Below are 21,454 nucleotides of genomic sequence, written 5' to 3'. Positions count from 1 at the left end.
TACATGTGGTTACGGTGTTGCCAGATTTCCACTCTTTAGCGTCCTTTTTCTCCCGGATATACTCGCAGGACGAACTTTTGTGAGAGACATTTTTTTGTTGCTGGCATGTGAGGAGTCGCGCTGCGACGCCCGAGTGCGCAAATTTTTGCTTCACCCTGTATATACAATGAACAGGAGACTCACCCTTGTGGAGCACCAAGATTTTTGGTTCGCCAAGTTGATTTATTATTATTTACAACTACACACCACCGGCGGTTTGTAAGGTAAGAATAGAAGAGCTCCTGTACTTTCTGACACAAGTTTAAGGACTGTAATTAGGAAAGAAGCAACCTCGGATCGAGGGTAACAAACGCGCTACTGAATTCTAAAAGAACACGTACTGTCACTTGTGTGTTGTCCATCGCATTTCTAATACCATGTGTCACTTTCAGCAGAGCTGTCATGGTACCTCTTAAAGGTAAGAGTCGAAAGAGTATTTATGTAAGTACGTAAAGATTTGCTCGTGTACCAAGCGTTCCAGCACTTCTGACAGGGTTGGTAGGATAGAAACTGGTCGGTAATGTGAAGGTATACTTGGTCCATCCTTCTTCAGGATCGGGATGATACATTCAGAGGTATGTCATCATGTCCAGCAGCATTCGATCTTTCGATCTGAGAGAATACACAATTCGTTTTACGTCATTTATATCAACCTATTTAAACACAAATTTACCGTGAATTGAGGTAGAAAAATTATTATTATTATTATTATTATTATTATTATTATTTGCCGTTGCAGTGGATTTGGCCGACGTGAAGTGTAAATTTAAATCACCGAGGGATACATTCGGTGTCTGCTTTAATAATTTTCGACCTATACCCATCGTTCTTAATTGTTTCGATATTTCTGTCGAGTTCTTGCACTTTGATAGTTGATATATGTGTTTATATTCATTGCTTCTGATTAACCGTTTGGCCCTGTTTCGGAGAACATGGCAATTTTCAAAGTCATTAGCATTACCCGTTCGTTCAAACGTCCTGTGCCCATGAGTCACGCTTTGCTTAGTCAACCACCGAGAATATGGACGAGTTAACCGAATCTCTTTCTAGGGAGCAAATCTGTCATACAGTTCTAATACCAAATCAGTTAATTTGTTTTAGATCAATATCGTCGATCCGTTAAATATCATTCCACGGCAGATAATTTTCTTCGTGCCGTATTCTTTCGTATCCTGATGTTTGAAATCCCTATGTGTTATACATTTAGCGATCTGCGCGTCGTTATGAGGATGAAATGATGATGAAGACGACATATACATCCAGTCCCCCTGCCAGGGGAATTAACCAATTATGGTTAAAATTCCCGACCCTGCCGGGAATCGAACTCCGGACCCCTGTTACCAAAGGCCAGCACGCAAACCATTTCGCCACGGAGCCGGGCACTAACTGACACTAAAGAGACTGCCGGACTCACGAATGCGCGCGGCAAGCGGGTGAATCATATCTCAGTGTTCATGACTTTGTAAAAAATATATACCCCTACTAGCCTTCTTCACAACACATGCAAAGTCTCCATTACTTGCTGTGGCCCTATACAAATCGGCTAGCCGCCTCGGACGACTTTTCGTGCGTACTTTTGCTAATAATTTTGTTAGTAATTGAAGAACGCCTCTGTGGTGTAGTGGTTAGCGTTATTAGCTGCCACTCCCGGAGGCCCGGGTTCGATTCCCGACGAATTGTGTATTCTCTCAGATCGAAAAGTGGTACGAGGGCTGGAACGGGGTCCACTCAGCCTCGGGAGGTTAACTGAGTAGAGGTCGGTTCGATTCCCACCTCAGCCATCCTCGAAGTGGTTTTCCGTGGTTCCCCACTTCTCCTCAAGGCAAATGCTGGGATGATACCTAACATACGGCTACGGCCGCTTCCTTCCCTCTTCCTAGCCTGTCCCTTCCAATCTTCCCATCCCTCTACAAGGCCCCTGTTCAGCATAGCAGGTGAGGCCGCCTGGGCGAGGTACTGGTCATTTTCCCCATTTGTATCCCCCAACCCAGAGTCTGAAGCTCCGGAACACTGCCCTTGAGGCAGTAGAGGTGGGATCCCTCGCTGAGTCCGAGAAAAAACCGAACCTGGAGGGTAAACAGATTAAGAAGAAGAAGAAGAAGAAGAAGAAGAAGAAGAAGAAGAAGAAGAAATTGAAGGAAATAAAGGAAAGGATTAGCTGATATGACAACAGGGCTTGTACAAATTGTTTTATTTTTAAATAATTCCTAGTTTCAGCTGACTAAAATGGAAAATAAATGTAATGTTTCCTCCACAGAGTGGTGGTGGGGACTGCCCCCCCCCCAATCGCCGCTACTGTTCTTTTATCCATTTATTCGAAATATCCGTCGCAGCCTCTGTCACCATACCTGACGGACAATAGATATTCCGCTGTATTTGTTTTAGCTATGAACTTCATTAGACAGCCCTGCGGTGTAGGGGTAGTGTGCCTGTCTCTTACTCGGAAGCCCCGGGTTCGATTACCGGCCAGGTCAGGAATTTTTACCTGGATCTGAAGGCTGGCTTGAGGTCCACTCAGCCTGAGCAGCGGTCGCTTGGAAGGCCATGGCCCTTCGGGGCTATTGCACTATGGGGTTTGGTTTGGTTTTTTTGAACTTCATTGAAAACTTTATACAGATTTATAACTTTAATGCAGGTAATTCTTATGTATTAAACTTCTGCTGTATTAAACTAATGTATACTGTATTTTAAAAAACTAGATTTAAATTTCGTGTTGTGTTATTTTCTACCTCACAAACACCAAATCCTAAAGTAACTGACTAGTGACTGTTAGCAGAATGGCTAATCATAAATTTCGACCTTCATAGTAACGTACGACAATGATTCAATAAATTACTGGTGATTGGTTAGTTAAATGGACCACATGATGTTTTACAAGAAGTTCATCCATTATAATTAGAACAGAACTGCGAATATTTTGAAGGTGAAACGTGTCTTTTCAGCGAAACATTTGTCGTTTGTTAAAAATAAATGTAAAAGCACGTTCGCAAGATCTACTTCAAACTCCAGTAGAGCACGTTTTATTGCACCTGAACGTGATTTTAAAGCAGGAATACTCGGAAAGGCTGCTGCTTCCTTTGTCGGCCTTAGAGATGCAGTCATTAGGTTCCTGCTGTTTAGGCGCTAATGAACATGACACGTGTTTCTTGTGATACTTGTGACAGTAACAACTAAAACATTATTGTATTAAGTATCGAAAAAGTATCAAACTTATAACGAGAGATATGATTAACTCTTGAGTATTCAGGTAGCAAGAGCCCATCTCTGTTTGTGGCGATATGTGTATATAGTGTAGCAATCCCGTGGTGTAGGGGTAGAGAGTCTGCCTTTTGTCCGGAGCTCCCGGTTTCGATTCCCGCCCACTCCAAAGATCTGAACTTGTATCATCAGCCTCGTGAGACCAATTGCGAATCTGTTTGGTACAGAGGCAAAGGACCAATCTCATTGTTGTCTTCAGGTATCCTGAGTGATTCAGCTTCTAATAGACGCGGTGGATACGGCCACGAAAACCTAGCAATGCTGTGAGGGATTCATCACACTAACCTCGTAACACTCCAAAATCTGCAGGGCATCTGACTAGGCGGCAGTTGTTTCTTGTTTTCTGTTCTTACAATCTGATTTAAGTCGCACCGACACAGACAGGTCTTATGGCGATGATGGGAGAGGAAAGGGCTACGAAAGGGAAGGAAGCGACCATGGTCGTAATTAATGTGTGAAAATGGAGTTTGGACTGAATGACCTGTAACTATAGGCAACCCAACTTAGCTGAGTGTATTTAAAGCACGCTGTACCTTAAGGAGGCGAGCTACAAATTTCACACGCTTGAATTTAGTAAAATTTATTTTTTATAGCTCAGAATTTACAAACGTTACTTAAACTGCTTTACCTATGTGTTTTTAACATATGTTACCATCCATGAAATAATGATCATATTTTCTGAACGCTTAGTAAATGCATGCCATTTTTTTAAACCAAATTTGCATACTAATTTATTGCATCTAAGTGAGCTGTTCACTTTTAATACTACAATTCATTAAATATTGAGAATTTCAAAGATATTCCTTCAGATTTTTTCCGAGTCATTCATGACAATTTTTCTTCTTAAATAATATGTTTACCCTCCAGGGTTGGCTTTTCCCTCGGACTCAGCGAGGGATCCCACCTCTACTGCCTCAAGGGCAGTGTCCTGGAGCGTGAGACATTGGGTCGGGGGATACAACTGAGGAGAACGACCAGTACCTCGCCCAGGCGGCCTCACCTGCTATGCCGAACAGGAGCCTTGTGGGGGGATGGGAAGACTGGAAGGAGTAGACAAGGAAGTGGGAAGGAAGCGGCCGTGACCTTAAGTTAGGTACCATCCCGGTATTTGCCTGGAAGAGAAATGGGAAACCACGGAAAACCACTTCCAGGATGGCTGAGGTGGGAATCGAACCCACCTCTACTCATTTGACCTCCCAAGGCTGAGTGGAACCCGTTCCAGCCCTCGTAACACTTTTCAAATTTCGTGGCAGGGCCGGGAATCGAACCCGGACCTCTGGGCTTTACATGCCTCTAACTACTCTTACGGATTTTTGGAGACAGCGATGCCGAAAATACTGTCCTGTAGGAGAATTTTTACGTGTTATAAATCTATACGATATGAGGCTGGCATATTTAAGCACCATCAAATGCTACCGGTCTAAGCCAGAATCCAACCCACCAACTTCGGCTCAGAAGGTCAGCGCTTGTACCGTCTGAATCACTCAGCCAGGCGAAAAGCTGCAGCACTAAACTCTAGACCCTCTGTAGATCAGCGATTGAGTGTTGACCTCCTGATCCGAAGATTGCGAATTTAAATCCGGGAGACACAATCGGATTTTTGAAGGGAGGAAAACTGGCATTTAGAAGATATTACGCGGCAATAAATTTGGTGTTTGGCCGGCAAAATTAGTTTAAACTCAGTCATAGATCAGACTTATGGTTCTCTGCCATCTGGTAGAGCAGGGCCTCTCAGGGTGCACTGTGCACGGTGCAAAAGACGATTTCGCTTGGTTGACCAGAGTGCAGACCCCCACTCCTCGATTTGGAGCAATAGCGTTGTCTCTATCTTTCCCCACGCCTGTCTCGCTCCCTCCCCCTGTCTCCCTCTTTCTCACTTGCTCCGTAGCGCTCCAAATCCGAGCCGAGTTGAGCCGAGCTTAGCAGAGTAGCCCAGAGACGAAGCGTTGGTCCGAGCCGAGCCGAGCGGGACCGATGCACTGTGCACAGGAACTCTGCGCCGCTGTTTGCACGCGTGAGATTTTGGGCGTTTGAGAGGCCCTGTGGTAGAGTAAAACGAAATGTCGAAACTGATACGCAAGCAGACTAAATGACTCCAGTCAAATTGCCTGTACACAGAAGCTGCACGATGGATCAGTTAAGAGAGTGTGGTTTATTTCGAAATTGAACGAGTTGTCAGTCTTCTTCTTCTACTTATTCTCCTCTTCTGCTTATTATTATGAGGGTTGGGACATAAAGTAATCACCAAGCGAGTTGGACGTGCAGTTAGAGGCGGGCAGCTGTGAACTTATATTTGGGAGACATTGGGTTCGAACCCCATTGTCCGCAGCCCTGAAGATGATTTTCCGTGGTTTCCCATTTTCACACCAGGCAAATGTTGGGGATGTGCCTTAATTAAGGCCACGGCTACTTCTTTTCCACTCCTAGATCTTTCCTGTTTCATCATTGCCATTGCCATAAGACCGTCGATGCGACGTAAAGCACTTTGCATAAGTAATGGGAACTATCTTTCTCGAACGAGTGTGGGATCAGCCGGACAAATGGAAGCGGGAAGCGTTAGATGCTGTGGAATGCATGAGAAATGCCAAGTAGGTTTACCAAGTACCAAGCTACGAAACTGTCAGCCATAAAATTCTTGTGATACATAATATTTATTTTCAAAGAGTACAGTAACCTTTACGTTAAACCATCAAAATCGCACGGGGATAGGTCCGGTCAATATGGCGGATGTTCCAATATTTCCCACCCCCACCGCTGACAGCCTCTGCTGCATGTAGTTTGGCATTGTCATGGAGAAGGATGGCACTATTGAGAAGATCCGGGCGCTTGTCCCTGATGGCACGACGTAATTGTCTCTGCACGAAGGTTCTGTAGTACATTGTTGTCACCGTTGTGCCATGTGTTACGTGACACGCAATCACGCCTCTGAAGTCGTAAGTCTCAATGACCATCAGCTTCACGGGGGAAGGTTTTCCCAGAACTTCTTTCTTCGTGATGATTCTGTATGGCATTCTCTGGCATTGCGACGCCGGGGAACGGCCAGTTTGATGTACGTACGCTGTTTTTGCCTCGTCACATTCATTCTGCACGGAGCCTGACTCACTACAGCCTGTCCCATTGCCCTGCGCTTGTACCTCCCCCATCTCGTGCTGTGTCCATGTGTGAGCGTCATGTTTTCCAGGACATATGACCATTGCATGGTAGCACCGTGCGAATGTGAGAGACAAAATAGTTGCCATGACTTACGCCCCAATACGTATTAATAATTCATTATTCCCATTTTTGGACTATAATCAGAATCCTCTCTGCATCCTCTTAATCAAGCAAAGCAAAGCCATTTACATACAGGGCATGAAGACCCTTGGAGGAGTAGAAGGTAAAGGCTTCAACTATTCGTAACCTCGACATCAAGTGGCATAGAGACGTTAGTTTAAGCTCGGCCGCCTTTGGCCCCAGAAATCAGTGACATATGCTGTGATCAAGACGTGGGCTACAACTAAAGTTAGGCTACCCCTTTTCGCTGAATGGTTTAGCGAACGTGAAGCCTTGAGCATTTTGAGCTGCAGCCAATAGCCAACGGAGAAGCCTGCTGTGTTGTCAAGGCTGCTTCACAAGCGACTGCCCTGGCCTCTGCTACTGTCAATACTCAACACCTGATCGGTGGAGATGGTAGCCTAAGGTTTAACAAACTAAAGTCCTTAGCAAATTCAATTCCGGCTTGGTGGCTAAATTGATAGAATGCTTGCCTTTGGTTCGATGGCCCCAGTTCAATTCTCGGAATCAAGCCCTCGTACTGTCAATACCGTTGGCTTGAGGACTGAGTATTTATGACGTCTTCGCCATTCATTTTATCCTCATTATGGCACCACCAAGCCTATACAGATGTCATACACTATTATTATTATTATTATTATTATTATTATTATTATTATTAAATAAAAAATTCACCGGTTTATTAGATTCCTCGGGAGATCAGTGGTGGTATCCGACCCATGATCACGGGTTCGATTCCAACCAACAAAAGATAACACTAAACCTGAAGGATTGTGTTTCATTCTAGTAGGTCTACCTATTAAAATAAAATTATATTACTCCTATAACAGCAGTCCTATAGTGTCTTCCTACAAAGATGTAGAAGTAGACGGGAGCGAAATACTCGTACCAGCACTTTGTTATGTAGGATATAATTGAGAAGTATGAAGTAAGGAAGTATATACGATGAGGGAACGCATGGTTGCTAGCAGCGGCGATCTGATGGAGCGAAGCCTAGTATACCTATCCCCCCAACCCTGTCCCCGCACCTATCAGACATACAACAGCAAGCCGCGTGAGATGAGTCGAAGGGAGACGTACGCAGAGCCAGGGCTGCTACATCAGTCTCCGATGCCTTGCTCTCAGAAATACTTCTTTTCTCATTGTTTTCAAGTTTTGTAAATGGAACAATGTGTCAAATGCTTACATTATAATGTGCTTTAGATTTCCATCGTTCTTAATTGAGGTTTGGGCTTCACCGACAACCTTGGCAGCCCTCAATATATACCTCTGCCAGGAATTAACATCAGGGCCAGGGTCCGCTCCAGAAGTGGGAAATTTCTTATTTTTCTTAATATAGATAAAGTCTACAAATATTTGCAGCTGCGATCAACAGTATTCTGTAAGAAGTAAGTCAACTCCCGGACGTAACTATTTTTACATCGGTCTGTTTTCAGACCAACTTTGCTTTACGGGAGTGAAAGCTGGGTGGACTCAGGATATCTTATTCATAGTTAGAAGTAACAGACATAAAAGTAGCGAGAAGGAGTGCTGATACAAACAAGTGGGAACAATGGCAAGAGGGTACTTACAATGAGGAGATAAAGGCTAAGTTATGAATGAACACGATGGATAAAGCTGTACACATAAACCGGCTTCGGTGGTGCGGTCATGTGAGGTGAATGGAGGAGGATAGGTTACCTAAGAGAATAATGGATTATGTTATGGAGAGTAAGAGAAGTAGAGGGAGACCAAGACTCAGTTTCTAAAGATAATATGTATAGAACTAAACGAGGCCACAGAACTAGTTACAAATAGAGGATTGTGGTGTGATTAGTAAATTCACAGAGGCATGCAGACTGAACGCTGAAAGGCATTAAGGTCTGTAATGAGATTTATGTATGTATATTTTAGGGTGCATTCTTAGTAATTTTTCTTGTAATCATTATATTTTACTAATTGTAATTTTTACTTGTAATTTGATTCTTGAAATAAATTTGTTATTCGTTACATTCTAGTAAGTAAACTCGTGTCCTCATCCCGAGGTGGTGCAGCTCTTTTCAGGCGGTGAGCTGCATGTGCCATTTCAACCACATACCAGCCCTACTGCCATTCTTAAATTTCTGGTAGTACGCCCTACCGGGAATCGAACCCGGGCCCGCGAGGACGGCAGCTAATACCACTATCTGTTACGCTACGGATGCGGACGTAACATTCTAGTACTTGATATACACCACACAGAAGCAGAAACGGTGAAAGCATAAATGTTGATGAAGATAACTTTTCAGTTCTACTACAGCAGAACCAATAACTTCCACTAGTTCTAGACGAGGTTCTTTCTTACCTCTCCAGTACTTCCAAAGACATCATACTTATCCCAACGATGTTCTTAACCCGCGAGGGGTCGCGTGCGGAGTGTAACGTCAGTAGTCGCGTATGGTCGTTTCGACCGGAAATCAATAAATCACCAAACGCTCACTTAATACGCTATTTATTGTTACAATAATATAACACTAGTTCAATACAGACAAACACTTGTAACATAATAATTATAATAACGAGATTGCCTTCTGCTGATGAAATTGAAAATAAAAATTCAAGTTCTTTATAAGGAAAATACTTTTAAAATGATGTTTAATTTCATTTAACACGCATCTGGACAATGTTCCATCTCCCTCTAATCAACAATGAATGATAACAGTGCACTATCCGCAATATATGTAAGTCTACGCCATGAGTATCATATGGTTGAATAGAACGGAGACAGGTAACGTGAGGAGTCGCGTGCGAACGAAACGACCGGATAGTCAGCTTGTCACTCACTGAAGGAGTGGAGAGGGATAACAGTGATGTGACAGGAGTGTGGACGTGTCCGTTGGAAGGTACTCAGGTATAGGAAGTATAATAAACAGTGTTCGCGGAAGGATTGATCAAATAAACAGAAATGGTTGAAACGACCGGACGCGACCCCTCACGGGTTAAAATTAAACACACTTATTCCTTCAAGTGGCCCGTAGAGCGTCTTTTCAGTAAATGCAAAGATGTGCCTAAAATAACAATTGTGGGAAAAGGTCATTTTCAAAGGCCCAACGTATCATGTTTAGTCTCATCTAGTGATGGATGATAGCAACTTAATTTCTCTATGCTAAAACAACAAAACAAAAAACAAAACAGAGAAACACAAAGTAAAGTGCAATAATTCATCTTCCTTGCAAACTTTTGCATTATTCCGACCACATAAAAAAAAACAACCAGTCAGTAATTTCCTTAAGACTAGCGTTCTGTAAAGTAATTGTAATTTTACTGATTAAATGTTGAAAATGTCCGCTTCTGTGGTGTACTGATTAGCTGCCACCCCCGGAGGCCCGGGTTCGATTCCCGGCTCTGCCATGAAATTTGAAAAGTGGTAGGAGGGCTGGAACGGGGTCCACTCAGCCTATGGAGGTAACTGAATAGAGGTGGGTTCGATTCCCACCTCAGCCTTCCTCGAAGTGGTTTTCCTTGGTTTCCCACTTCTCCAGGCAAATGCCGGGATGGTGCCTAACTTAGGGCCACGACCGCTTCCTTCCCTCTTCCTTGTCTATCCCTTCCAATCTTCCCGTTCCCCCGCAATGCCCCTGTTCAGCATAGCAGGTGAGGCCACCTGGGCGAGGTACTGGTCATACTCCCCAGTTGTATCCCCCGACCCAGAGTCTGAAGCTCCAGGACACTGCCCTTGAGGCGGTAGAGGTGGGATCCCTCGCTGAGTCCGAGGGAAAAACCGACCCTGGAGGGCAAACAGATAAAGAAGAAGAAGAGGAAGAAGAAGAAGAAGAAATGTTGAAAATAATTTGTAACTGTAACTGAGTAAAATATTTCTCGGGTAGTTGTAATTCAGCCAATTACTTTTCCTTGTACGCTTCCCATCACTATTTATAACTGATAAACTTAGATCAAGAGATGCCTCTTGCCACTACGACAAAGGAAGACCTGCTTCCTCAAGAGATTTCTTATCAGGAATACTCCCATTAACTTTATAACTTCCTTCTTGCAAGCTCCTTTCCGATAGAACAAGGAAGCTTGACTTGTACGATGAAACAGCCGAGAAATGTTGTTTTATTCGGAATTTTTTATGTTCCACTAACTATTATTACGTTTTTCAGACACGCCTAGGGACGCAGTAGCGGCGATTAGTGGGATGAGGGGGGAGGGCAATCCTCCCATTTTGTGGAGAAAACTTTACATTTTTATTCCATTTTAGCCGGCTGAAACTAGGAATTATAGAATATAGTAATTTGCTCATACTTTCCTTTATTTTCTTTAAGTGCGGAAATACGCACAAAATGTCATTCGTCGCCGCTCACCGATTTGTACAGCGCCACAGCAAGTAGTGGAGACTTGCATGTGGTGTGAGGAAGGGTAGCAGGGGTATATTTTTCCAAGGTCATGGACACTAAAGTATGATTCACTCGCTTGCCGCGAACATTCGACAGTCTGGCAGTCTCTGTAATATCTGTTAGTTTCTTTTTGTTTCTTAGTGTGCAGTTAAATACTAAATGGTTTTTAATTGTATAATCACGCCATACTTCTGTGTAATTGTAATACATGTGTAATATTGTTCTTTTGGTGAAAGGTTTATTGTGTAGTATTGAATCAAAATCTCAAAATAATATTATTAGACCTATCCCACTTAAGTTGGTAAACTGTCAACCTCTGTCGAAATTCGCTCAGAGAACATGAAAAGCTTACCATTTCGTAGTTTTTATTTTTCAGTTTTGATGTTTATATCCCCTCCCCACCCCCGACCACTATATCCCACAAACGTGCGTACTGTTTGTTGTTTGCACATTTTTTTGTTCCCCCATTTCTAATTCCCAAACACCACTACTGTAGGCGCCGGAATTTTGTTCCGCAGGAGGATTTAGTTTACGTGTTGTAAATCTACTGACATGGGGCTGTCGTATTGTATCTGAGCCTATCCGGACTGAGCCAGGATCGAACCTGGCAACTTGGACTCAGAAAGGCAGCGCTCTAACCATCTGAGCCACTAATCATAAAATTTGGACGAGTTTAAGATTTTATGACTGGAAGTGTTTTGGCAAAACCTCCAGCAAAATCTGTAGTGCAAACCTTAGTGGCAAAATGGCGCGAAACGGAGCTCTGTAGCGAATAAAATTTGTTCAGAGTACGTTCAATGGCTTTTTGATGTAAAATGTTTTTTATAAATTGCGGTCGAGGGTCTCTGAGGAAAAATCGATTTGACGTTTTCATGCAATGTAAAAAGTAATTCTCATTAAATTACCGAATGATTTATATATTATTTTAAAGAAGGATGAATGCATAAAATGTGACCGAGGTAGCTGAAGTAATTCGCATGACGTCATCACAAAATGGCCACCCAGTTAATATATGATTTTAGGCGGTCGAAAGTCAGTCACCGTACGATGTAGCTTAAGCAAGTAGATATCGCGCGTTATTTGATTTGTCTCAACGAGGTCTATCTGAAAATACCGGAAAAATCAACATGTGACTATACATTTTGTTTTAAATTGAAGGCTTTGTGTCTGAAAATTGACGAACGTGGAAATTCTTTACATACAAAAAAAAAAAAAAAAAAAAAATTCAAATATTTCACAGATTAGCGGGTAAAAGACTAGATGAAACGTGTGCGGGATGAAACTAGACTTAATTAGAGATCGAAGAAGGCCGAAAGTACATCTGAAGAAAGAATGAGACGACCACGGCAGCGTCTCAGACTTGAGCCTGCAGTGCTGATCTCTTGAAGAAACAAATAACATTGTGAATCTCTTACTTCTCGCATCATTCACCAATGTTTAATAAATGTTGATAATTGCTAAAAGATAAAGAGAACTGTGTGAAAATTTCAACTTGTTTATTATTTCTCATTAATACAGGGTGGGAAAAATAAAACTGGCCGAGAAACTATTTAAAATATTGACGCGGAGCTGACCCTTGTTAATGAACAGGAAATGCTGGAAACCATGATTTCGGTGCACCAATCGGTTGCTGTCACAAATCTGCGCGTGCGCATCTCCGAGTACGTCGCTGTGTCATTACGTGTGAGTGAATGAGAGGAGCAGATATGTTTAGTGACCAGTAGAATGCAACACGAAATGGCGCTCACGATAAAACAGCGCGTGTTCATTGTCGAGTGTTATGTGAAGCACAATTCGTGGAAAACCTGTGCGGAACTGTTTGTGTAAGAGTTTAAGACTGGCAATGTTTTGGCGAAACCTCCAGCAAAGTCGACAGTGCAAAACTTAAGGGCAAAATGGAGCGAAACGGGCTCTGTAGTGAATAAAAACCGTAACTATCCGAAAAGTGTTCGAACGCCAGAAAATATTCCTTGAGTGAAGGAAAGCCTGGAAAGAAGTCCGACGAAATCTCATCTGCAAGTAGGAATTGTCAAAAAGAACCTGCATCTGCACCCTTACAAATTTACTGTTGTTTACGAATCTTCGCGTGTTGAGCATGCGGGAGATGCGCACGCGAAGACATGTGACAGCAATCGATTGGTGCATCGAAATTACGGTTTCCAGCATTTCCTGTGATGGACAGTTCTCCGCCTCAGTCTCACAAACAGTTTCAGGGCCAGATGATGGACGAAAATAACTTTAGCGACTGTACCACGTGTTTTTACTTCTGGGAAAAAATGTTTCCTTATCAATATTCCCCTAAAACCAAACCCCATGACACTACAGCTCTTGAAGGGCCTTGGTCTACCAAACGACCGCTGCTCAGCCCGAAGGCCTGTATATTGCGAGGTGTCGTTTGGTCAGCACGACGAATCCTCTCGGCCGTTATTCTTGCCTTTCTAGACCGGGCAATATTCCCCTTGTGTGATTAATTCTACACTGCATTTAGCGAGAATGATAGCTGGTACAAACAGGTGGGAACAATGGCAGGAGGGTACTCGGAATGAGCAGATGAAGACTATTAGGAATGAACACGATTGATGAATCTGTTCGCATAACCCAGCTTCCGTGGTGCGATCACGTGAGGCGAATGAAGGAGAGTAGTTTACCTAGGAGAATAATGAGCTCGGTCATGGAGGGTAAGAGATGTAGAGGGAGACCAAGATAGCTATGGCTAGACTCAGTATCTAATGATTTAAAAATAAGAGGTATGGGACTAAACAAGGCCACAGAGCTAGTTACAAAGATAGGATTGTGGAGGAGCGTAGCAAATTCACAGAAGCTTGCAGACTGAACGCTGAAAGACATAAACAGTATATGATGAAGATGTATGTACTTTTTTTGCTATTTGTTTTACGACGCACCGATACAGATAGGTCTTATGGCGACGAAGGGATAGGAAAGGCCTAGGAGTGGGAAGGAAGCGGCCGTGGCCTTAATTAAGGTACAGACCCAGCATTTGCCAGGTGTGAAAATGGGAAACCACGAAAAACCATTTTCAGGGCTGCCGACAGTGAGGTTCGAACCCACTATCTCCCGAATGCAAGCTCACAGTCGCGCGCCCCTAACAACAGGACCAACTCGCCCGGTGATGTATGTACTGTATGTATGTATTTATCAATAATCAGTATATGTTCATGAAGAGAAGTGTCAACCCCTCCATGCCTTACTGTCGAGAAATGTATAAAATATTAACATAGGTATATGTTGAAATTATACGTTTAATGTCCGGATCCACGGTTGAGTGGTCAGGGTCTTGCCCCTAAGGTCATGGGGGCCCTGGGTTCGATTCCAGATCCCGTTGAGGGATTCTAATTTGAAATGATTAATTCCCATTTGCTCGAGGACTGGGTATTTGTGCTGTCCCAGCTCTCCTTTAATTCAGAGTACATACACAAAAATATAATCCACCACATTAACATACTGTTTCCTATACATGGCAGATCTCGACCACCCTCGTCGGAGGGTCTGCCTTAAAAAGGCTGCACCAGGCCGGCAATAGCCACATATTTTTAATATTTTATGCCAGAGGGGAAGTACCCTAGAATGTTGCCTATTTCTTACGAAGTTCGACCTAGGATACTCTATGATGTATAAAACGCGTTAGTGAAGTAACCTCGTCAATGTCGTCATCATCCAAGCCAGTATTAAGCCAAGTGACCAGTTAAGAACTCGATCCATCTCTTAGCTGAGCGTCCAATATAGCGACTTCCTCAGGCCTAGTGTAGTAAGATCTGCTATGGAATTATTTTCCTTGCCATTCAATGGAAATGACAGTATGGTACTGTTGCGTTGAACAGAACAATGATACTTATCAGGGGTGGTGCGTGGTATTGTTGCAGGGTTGCACAACTCCCACTCATTTTTCACTTCATTTGTCGTCTTTTCTTTTAATATTTCAGTTTAATGAACTTAACATGTACTCGAAAACATGTTAAAATCAACCATCTTCGGTCATTCACCATACTAATGCGTCATAACGGACCAACAAACGCTGCTGGCTTCGAATCACACTCAGGGGGTGTGCTTTCCTACGGCAACTCCGTAGCGGACAGCGCGGCGCAATGTACCTCAGTAGGGATGAGCCTAAGCCTGCATAGTAGTGATGGAACATTCGATTCATTTTACTGAATCGATTCATTTGATTCCGTTCACGTTACTGAATCGATACAGTGATCCGATTCACGGCTCATTGGTCACCGCTCCTACTGCATCTCTGTAGAATGTGCTGGTAAGACAGCAGCAACAGCATTCAGTGCTCGCAGCTGCCATCTGGTCTTCATACTATGAACTCCTTTCTTAGAAAAAATGCTAGTTACTCTAATACATCGAAGGTTTCCGGCGACGCAGGGTGGGAAAGGTTAGGATTAGGAAGGTAGCAGCCATGGCCTGAATTAAGGCACAGTCCCAGCATTTCCTGGTGTGAAAATGGGGAAACTACGGAAAACCATCTTAACGGCTGCCGACCATCCCCCGAATACAAGCGCACAGCGGTTGGGCTAATACTTACAAGGGAACATCGGCAATGGTTAAGTCGCCGATTGCGATGAAACTTGGAAAACACATTGAGGTACACGTAAAAACGATCAACGATGAATACCTGCTGACCAATACTAAGCCGGTACACTGCGTGTCTGGAGACACGCCTCTGCACCTCCTTCCCTACACACCTCCGCCCCTCCTTCTGATTCGCCACCGCACGTTTCCCTTCTCCCCGCGCCAACCCGTCTTCTAGGCTGTCGAAGAGAACCGGTGCTACACTTTGCGTACTCCATCAGCCTTCATCATATCTCTCCTTTGTAATGTCCACATTGCATTAGTCAGTTTTCGTTTTCTGAAATGTTTATTCATCGCTGATCGGGCGGAATTTGAAATGTCGCAACTTTTAGGCCCCGTAGTTAACGCCCTAATGAATGTTGGCACCCAAAATTGATGCCGACATTGTTTTTACGTGTACCTCCATGTGTTTTCCAAGTTTCATCGCGATCGGCGACTTAACCATTGCCGATGTTTCCTTGTTAGATTCTGAAGCTGCCTCGGTTCTCCAAATGAAGAAATATCTCTGTCGTGCTCAAGAATACAACTTCAATAACTACAGGCAAAAGTCCACAGTTCTAGCCCTTCAGGCAAACAACTCAATGTTGACAACATCGTCGGGATACGAGCCACGAATTTTAGGTAAATAAAATAAAGGCCTAATCAAGTATGACAATATATTCTTAATTTATTCCTAACATTTAAAATCATTTTCTTAATTATCGTCATGCGGTCGATTAGATTAGCAGTTTGTCTTTTTCTACCACTACGAGCGCTAATGTGAGTCAATGCATTGTTTCACTTAAGCCCTTATAACTACATTCGGTGTAGACATTTTTCAAAAATCAAAAAAGCGTGAGGGTATTAAACCAAGGAACACATTACAGAAAGAATGACGTAAATAAGTTAATTCGGCTAGGATTCGATTTTTAAAGCACGAGTAAAGAAACAAGCATTTTAGGCTGTTTTTCCGGAACTGCAATTAGGCCGGAAGTGACTTTTTTAAAGTTTGATAGAGCTATCCAAGACTCACAGTTTGAAAGCTTCCCGGGCCCTTTAGCCCGTCAACTTTCGTCACAATTAAGAAAATCGCTTAATTTTACATTTTTCGTAGTTTGGGGCCCACCGGGCGAGTTAGAGGTGCGCGGCTGTTAGCTTGCATCCGGGAAATAGTGGGTTCGAATCCCACTGTCAGCAGCCCTGAAGATGGTTTTCCGTGGTTTTTCAAATTTCACACCAGGCAAATGCTGGGACCGTACCTTAATTAAGGCCACGGCCGGTTCCTTCCAACTCCTATACCTTTCCTATCCCATCGTCGCCATAAGACCTTTCTGTGTTGGGGCGACGTAAAGCCACTATCAAAAAAAAGTATTGGGCCCCTACTTTGTCTGATAAGAAATTTTTCCTGCATTAGAAACATTCTTCCTAATATTCATTTTTCCACGAGTCCAAACTACCCTTCGCACCCCGATCTAGTAACTTTCAGTCTGTATGTCTGGTTCTTTGAATTTGCCTTTGAAAGCAAGTGTGTATTTTCCAAACGAAACATCCCAAGGAACCATTTGTATGGCTAATTCAAAAAACATGTGCGGTACGGTATACACAAATGAAATTTGTTAAGTCTTCAACTCGGAGGCTGGTTGGATCCTCAAATAGTGCAATCGAAGGTAATGCGGTTATATGAAAACCGCAAAATCGATGGTGGCACCATAAGAAGACGTACAAGGCATGATGAGGTATAAGGTAGTTTGCAACTGTTTTTTTCCTCACTGGACCAAAACGTGCTATTGCAGCACAACCGGCCGTATGAGTACTCCTTTCAAAACATCCAGACGCACTAGTCCTTCTTCGAATGTCAGCACCTTGCATACCTCAACGGCTTCCATGCTGTCTCAGCCATAAATGAGATTGAGACTTCCGTTGAAGTTACATTTTGCTCTAGACTGTGCCAACAGACAGGTGGAAAAATGCTATAGCCAACAAGAACTAGCAACAGGCAGATATTTTACTCTGTTGTACAGTGTGGGCAACATAAAACTGGCCCGGGAACTATTTATACGTCTGACGCGGAACTCACCGAGCTCGATAGCTGCAGTCGCTTAAGTGCGGCCAGTATCCAGTAATCGGGAGATTGTGGGTTCGAGCCCCACTGTCGGCAGCCCTGAAGATGGTTTACCGTGGTTTCCCACTTTCACACCAGGCAAATGCCGCGGCTGTACCTTAATTAAGACCACGGCCGCTTCCTTCCACTTCCTAGGCCTTTCCCATCCTTACGTCGCTATAAGACCTATCTGTTCGGTGCGACGTAAACAAAATAGCAACAACAACAAAAAAACTGACGCGGAACTGACCCTTGTTAATGAACAGGAGAACTGCTCATCACAGGAAATGCTGGAAACCGTGATTTTGATGCACCAATCGGTTGCTGTCACATATCTGCGCTGAGTCCTCAGCCCAAAGCCTGATTGAACCCCCAGAAACTCCATTATCAGCCGTCGCAGACACCCTAGACGTGACTGAAGAGGCCTACTTGGGAAAATTAGGAATGAATTAGTTTCTTCACTGTGTCAAAAGTTGCTGTGGCATATCAATCTCCCTACCGCAATGAAATGCTCACGCCATTCGACCCTATGATCGACACTTTCACACCATTAATCACAGGAACTGGCATTATTAACATCACTCATACCTCAGTAACTTCCATATTGTCAAAGCCAACTGTGAAACTGAGGAACACCAACGAAAGCACCAAATTTGTTTTAGTTCGTACCAGAAAACATAAGTGCACGGTAAACAATGTCTCGCAATGATAATAATAATAATAATAATAATAATAATAATAATAATAATAATAATAATAATAATAATAATAATCGTATGGCCTCACCTACGGTGTGCAGACATATTTTTTTTAAATTTACCGCTATCTGGCTACTTGCCCGGAAAATTTCGACGTTCCATTTTACTCTACGCCTACTAACCCCCGCTATGGGCTTTACGTCGCACCGACACAGATAGGTCTTATGGCGACGATGGGATAGGAAAGGCCTAGGAGTTGGAAGGAAGCGGCCGTGGCCTTAATTAAGGTACAGCCCCAGCATTTGCCTGGTGTGAAAATGGGAAACCACGGAAAACCATTTTCAGGGCTGCCGATAGTGGGATTCGAACCTACTATCTCCCGGATGCAAGCTTCACAGCCGCGCGCCTCTACGCGCACGGCCAATCTACGCCTACTAAATGGCGGAGTAAACGGAATCTCTCTTGAGCGTCTGTGGCTGAGTTTTTAATGAATTTTGTCGCGTAAACGCCTAATATGTCACCCTGAGATCGTTTACATGCCGACATCGTACGACATGGGGTGTCGACTGGACTTTTTCCCGCCCTTCAAAAATGACTATCTCTGCCGGGTTTGAACCCGTTATCTTGGGGCCGATATTCTACCACTGGAAATGTATCCAAACCGAACTTTGGCATCGCCTTTATAGTGATTTCCAGCAGCTTCACCTGGAGCGAATATACACTTAGTTTATGTGACCTCTATGTGATTCAGATCGTATATAGTATAACCCAATGATTGGCAGTAAATATTATTTTTGAAACTATTTTTCTTTCGAATCCACAAGTTGGGAGAAGGGGAGTAACCGTCGTTACCAAATTGTGATTGTGGTGCCGGAAGGGAAAGCAAATACTGTATATGCAATACATTCTAAGAGTGTGTCCAAGCCGTGCTTACAACGAAAACCACAGTTACTTCCTTCCTATGACAATTGGAGTGATATTGATTATATCAACAAATCTTGATATCTGTGTAGAGTTTTATCAATTACTATCTGTTCAGTAATTGCAGTTAGTGGAGATGAGTAATTAATTTCGTGTGGCTATTTCTAGCCGAGTGCAGCCCTTGTAAGGCAGACCCTCCGATGAGGGTGGGCGGCATCCGCCATGTGTAGGTAACAACGTATTATTGTGGCGGAGGATAGTGTTATGTGTGGTGTGTGAGTTGCATGGATGTTGGGGACAGCACAAACACCCAGCCCCCGGGCCAATGGAATTAACCAATGAAGGTTAAAATCCCCGACCCGGCCGGGAATCGAACCCGGGACCCTCTGAACCGAAGGCCAGTACCCTGACCATTCAGCCAACGAGTCGGACAGTGGAGATGAGTAGGAACAGAAAAGAGAGAGAGAACATGGCCAGGGTTGCTGTACAGTTCCTGTTTTTGGAACATACAAATGTCCTGGATTTGATCAAAATTGAAATTGTCGTTTTTGCTTTATGCAACAAAAAGGTTAAAAATCTTACCAGGCATTTATTTACATGTATGTAGGCTATATCGAAACAATGGAAGATTCGGAAGCGTTTCACAAACGATTCCATTGTCGAACTATCAAATCTTAAAACTGATTGGTTCATTGTTTGCGAATCAGTTACTTTCTTCACTTTCTCTTCTCTACAAGTGGCGATTTTTTTTTTTTTTTTTTTTTTTTTTGCTAGTTGCTTTACGTCGCACCGACACGGATAGGTCTTACGGCGACGATGGGACAGGGAAGGGCTAGGAGTGGGAGAGAAGTGCACGAAGCCAAGAGTACGAATGATGAGGCAATGATAATCAAAATCAACTTGTACTGTACTTTAAATTTATGTATGCATATGTTTAATAATAATCCTTATTATTATTATTATTATTATTATTATTATTATTATTATTATTATTATTATTATTATTATTATGGCCACTAAGGACCTCGAGATCTTAACTGTTTGTCTTCTTGCGGACCCCTAGGGTTTCATCCTTTCGGAGTGTTCTTTCTTCCATGTATCAGAATGGACATGCTTCAGTGTAAGTTTGTGTTGGAGTGGTGCTCGGAGTTGAATGCCTGCTTCTGTGATTCAGTGCTTTAAAATATCCTTATTGATCACCACAACCAAGGAGCAATCGTTTTGAGACTTCTGAAGTAGGATAACAAACGTTTACAGGTTCTTTCAGCTGGCGATCTGAGGAAGTGAGCGTAAAAAGTTATCCCTCTTCCGGATTATGCTTGATATCTTTTCGGTGTGGGTCGATATTTCTAGGTTGCTCCGAAGTCTGTAAACACCATCTTTGAGGTTGGGACCAAGAATTTTTCGGATAATCCTCCTCTCCTTAATTGCCGGTTTATTATTATTATTATTATTATTATTATTATTATTATTATTATTATTATTATTTTCTTTCCTTATTTTACATATTTGTTTTTTTAACCCCTTCTGCCTTACTTTTTCCTTGCTATATGAAGCAAATTATTACCCAGACTTTCAACCTCGTTCAGAATAATTTACTTAAAAACTTTCGTTTACTTACCTTTGTATGCTATACCAACCATCGCTTGCGAAGCACTGCTACCGTCTGACATTGCCAGAGAAACAAATGATGCGAGATGATCTCCGCTTCCTCAAGAACTTATCGCTGATGTCACTGTCGTTTGGTTCTAACGATCCTAAACATAACTGCGTATTCCTTTCCTTGAAGCTTTTTTATAGACAAGGAAAAAGTTCCGACGAACTGTAGTCAGGGGTTCCTTTGTTGTCGATTCTTATTCAGAGTATGGAACACCTTTGTTCATCAATCACTTGTCTCACAGTAAGTTTAAACTGGAACGTCTCTTACGCAGGTATTACACTATCAAAGACTTGTCAAACAATATATATATATTCCCCTTACTAGTTGCTTTACGTCGCACGGACACAGATGGGTTTTATGGCGACGATGGGATAGGAAAGGCCTAGGAGTGGGAAGGAAGCGGCCGTGGCCTTAACTAAGGTACAGCCCCAGCATTAGCCTGGTGTGAAAATGGCAAACCACGGAAAACCATTTTCAGGGCTGCTGACAGTGGGGTTCGAACCCATTATCACCCGGATGCAAGTTCACAGCTGCGCTCCTCAAACCGCACGGCCAACTCGCCCGGTTTTATATA

General features: G+C 43.1%; 1 protein-coding gene across 1 annotated transcript in view; it reads right to left on the bottom strand.

Moving 5' to 3' along the window:
• The window catches only part of LOC136875648 (uncharacterized), a 48,835-nt gene extending 27,870 nt beyond the window's left edge, over positions 1–20,965 (bottom strand). The window contains exon 1 of the mRNA XM_067149191.2: positions 20,842–20,965. Within this exon, the coding sequence (XP_067005292.2) occupies positions 20,842–20,893 (52 nt within the window). The 5' untranslated portion in view covers positions 20,894–20,965. The remainder of the gene's footprint in view (positions 1–20,841) is intronic.
• Between the last annotated feature and the right edge of the window lie 489 nt (positions 20,966–21,454).

This window comes from Anabrus simplex, chromosome 6, assembly GCF_040414725.1.
Source record: "Anabrus simplex isolate iqAnaSimp1 chromosome 6, ASM4041472v1, whole genome shotgun sequence".
NCBI classification, from domain to species: Eukaryota; Metazoa; Arthropoda; class Insecta; order Orthoptera; family Tettigoniidae; genus Anabrus; species Anabrus simplex.
Note: the sequence above shows the minus strand (reverse complement) of the source record. Positions and strands in the feature narration are given on the sequence as shown.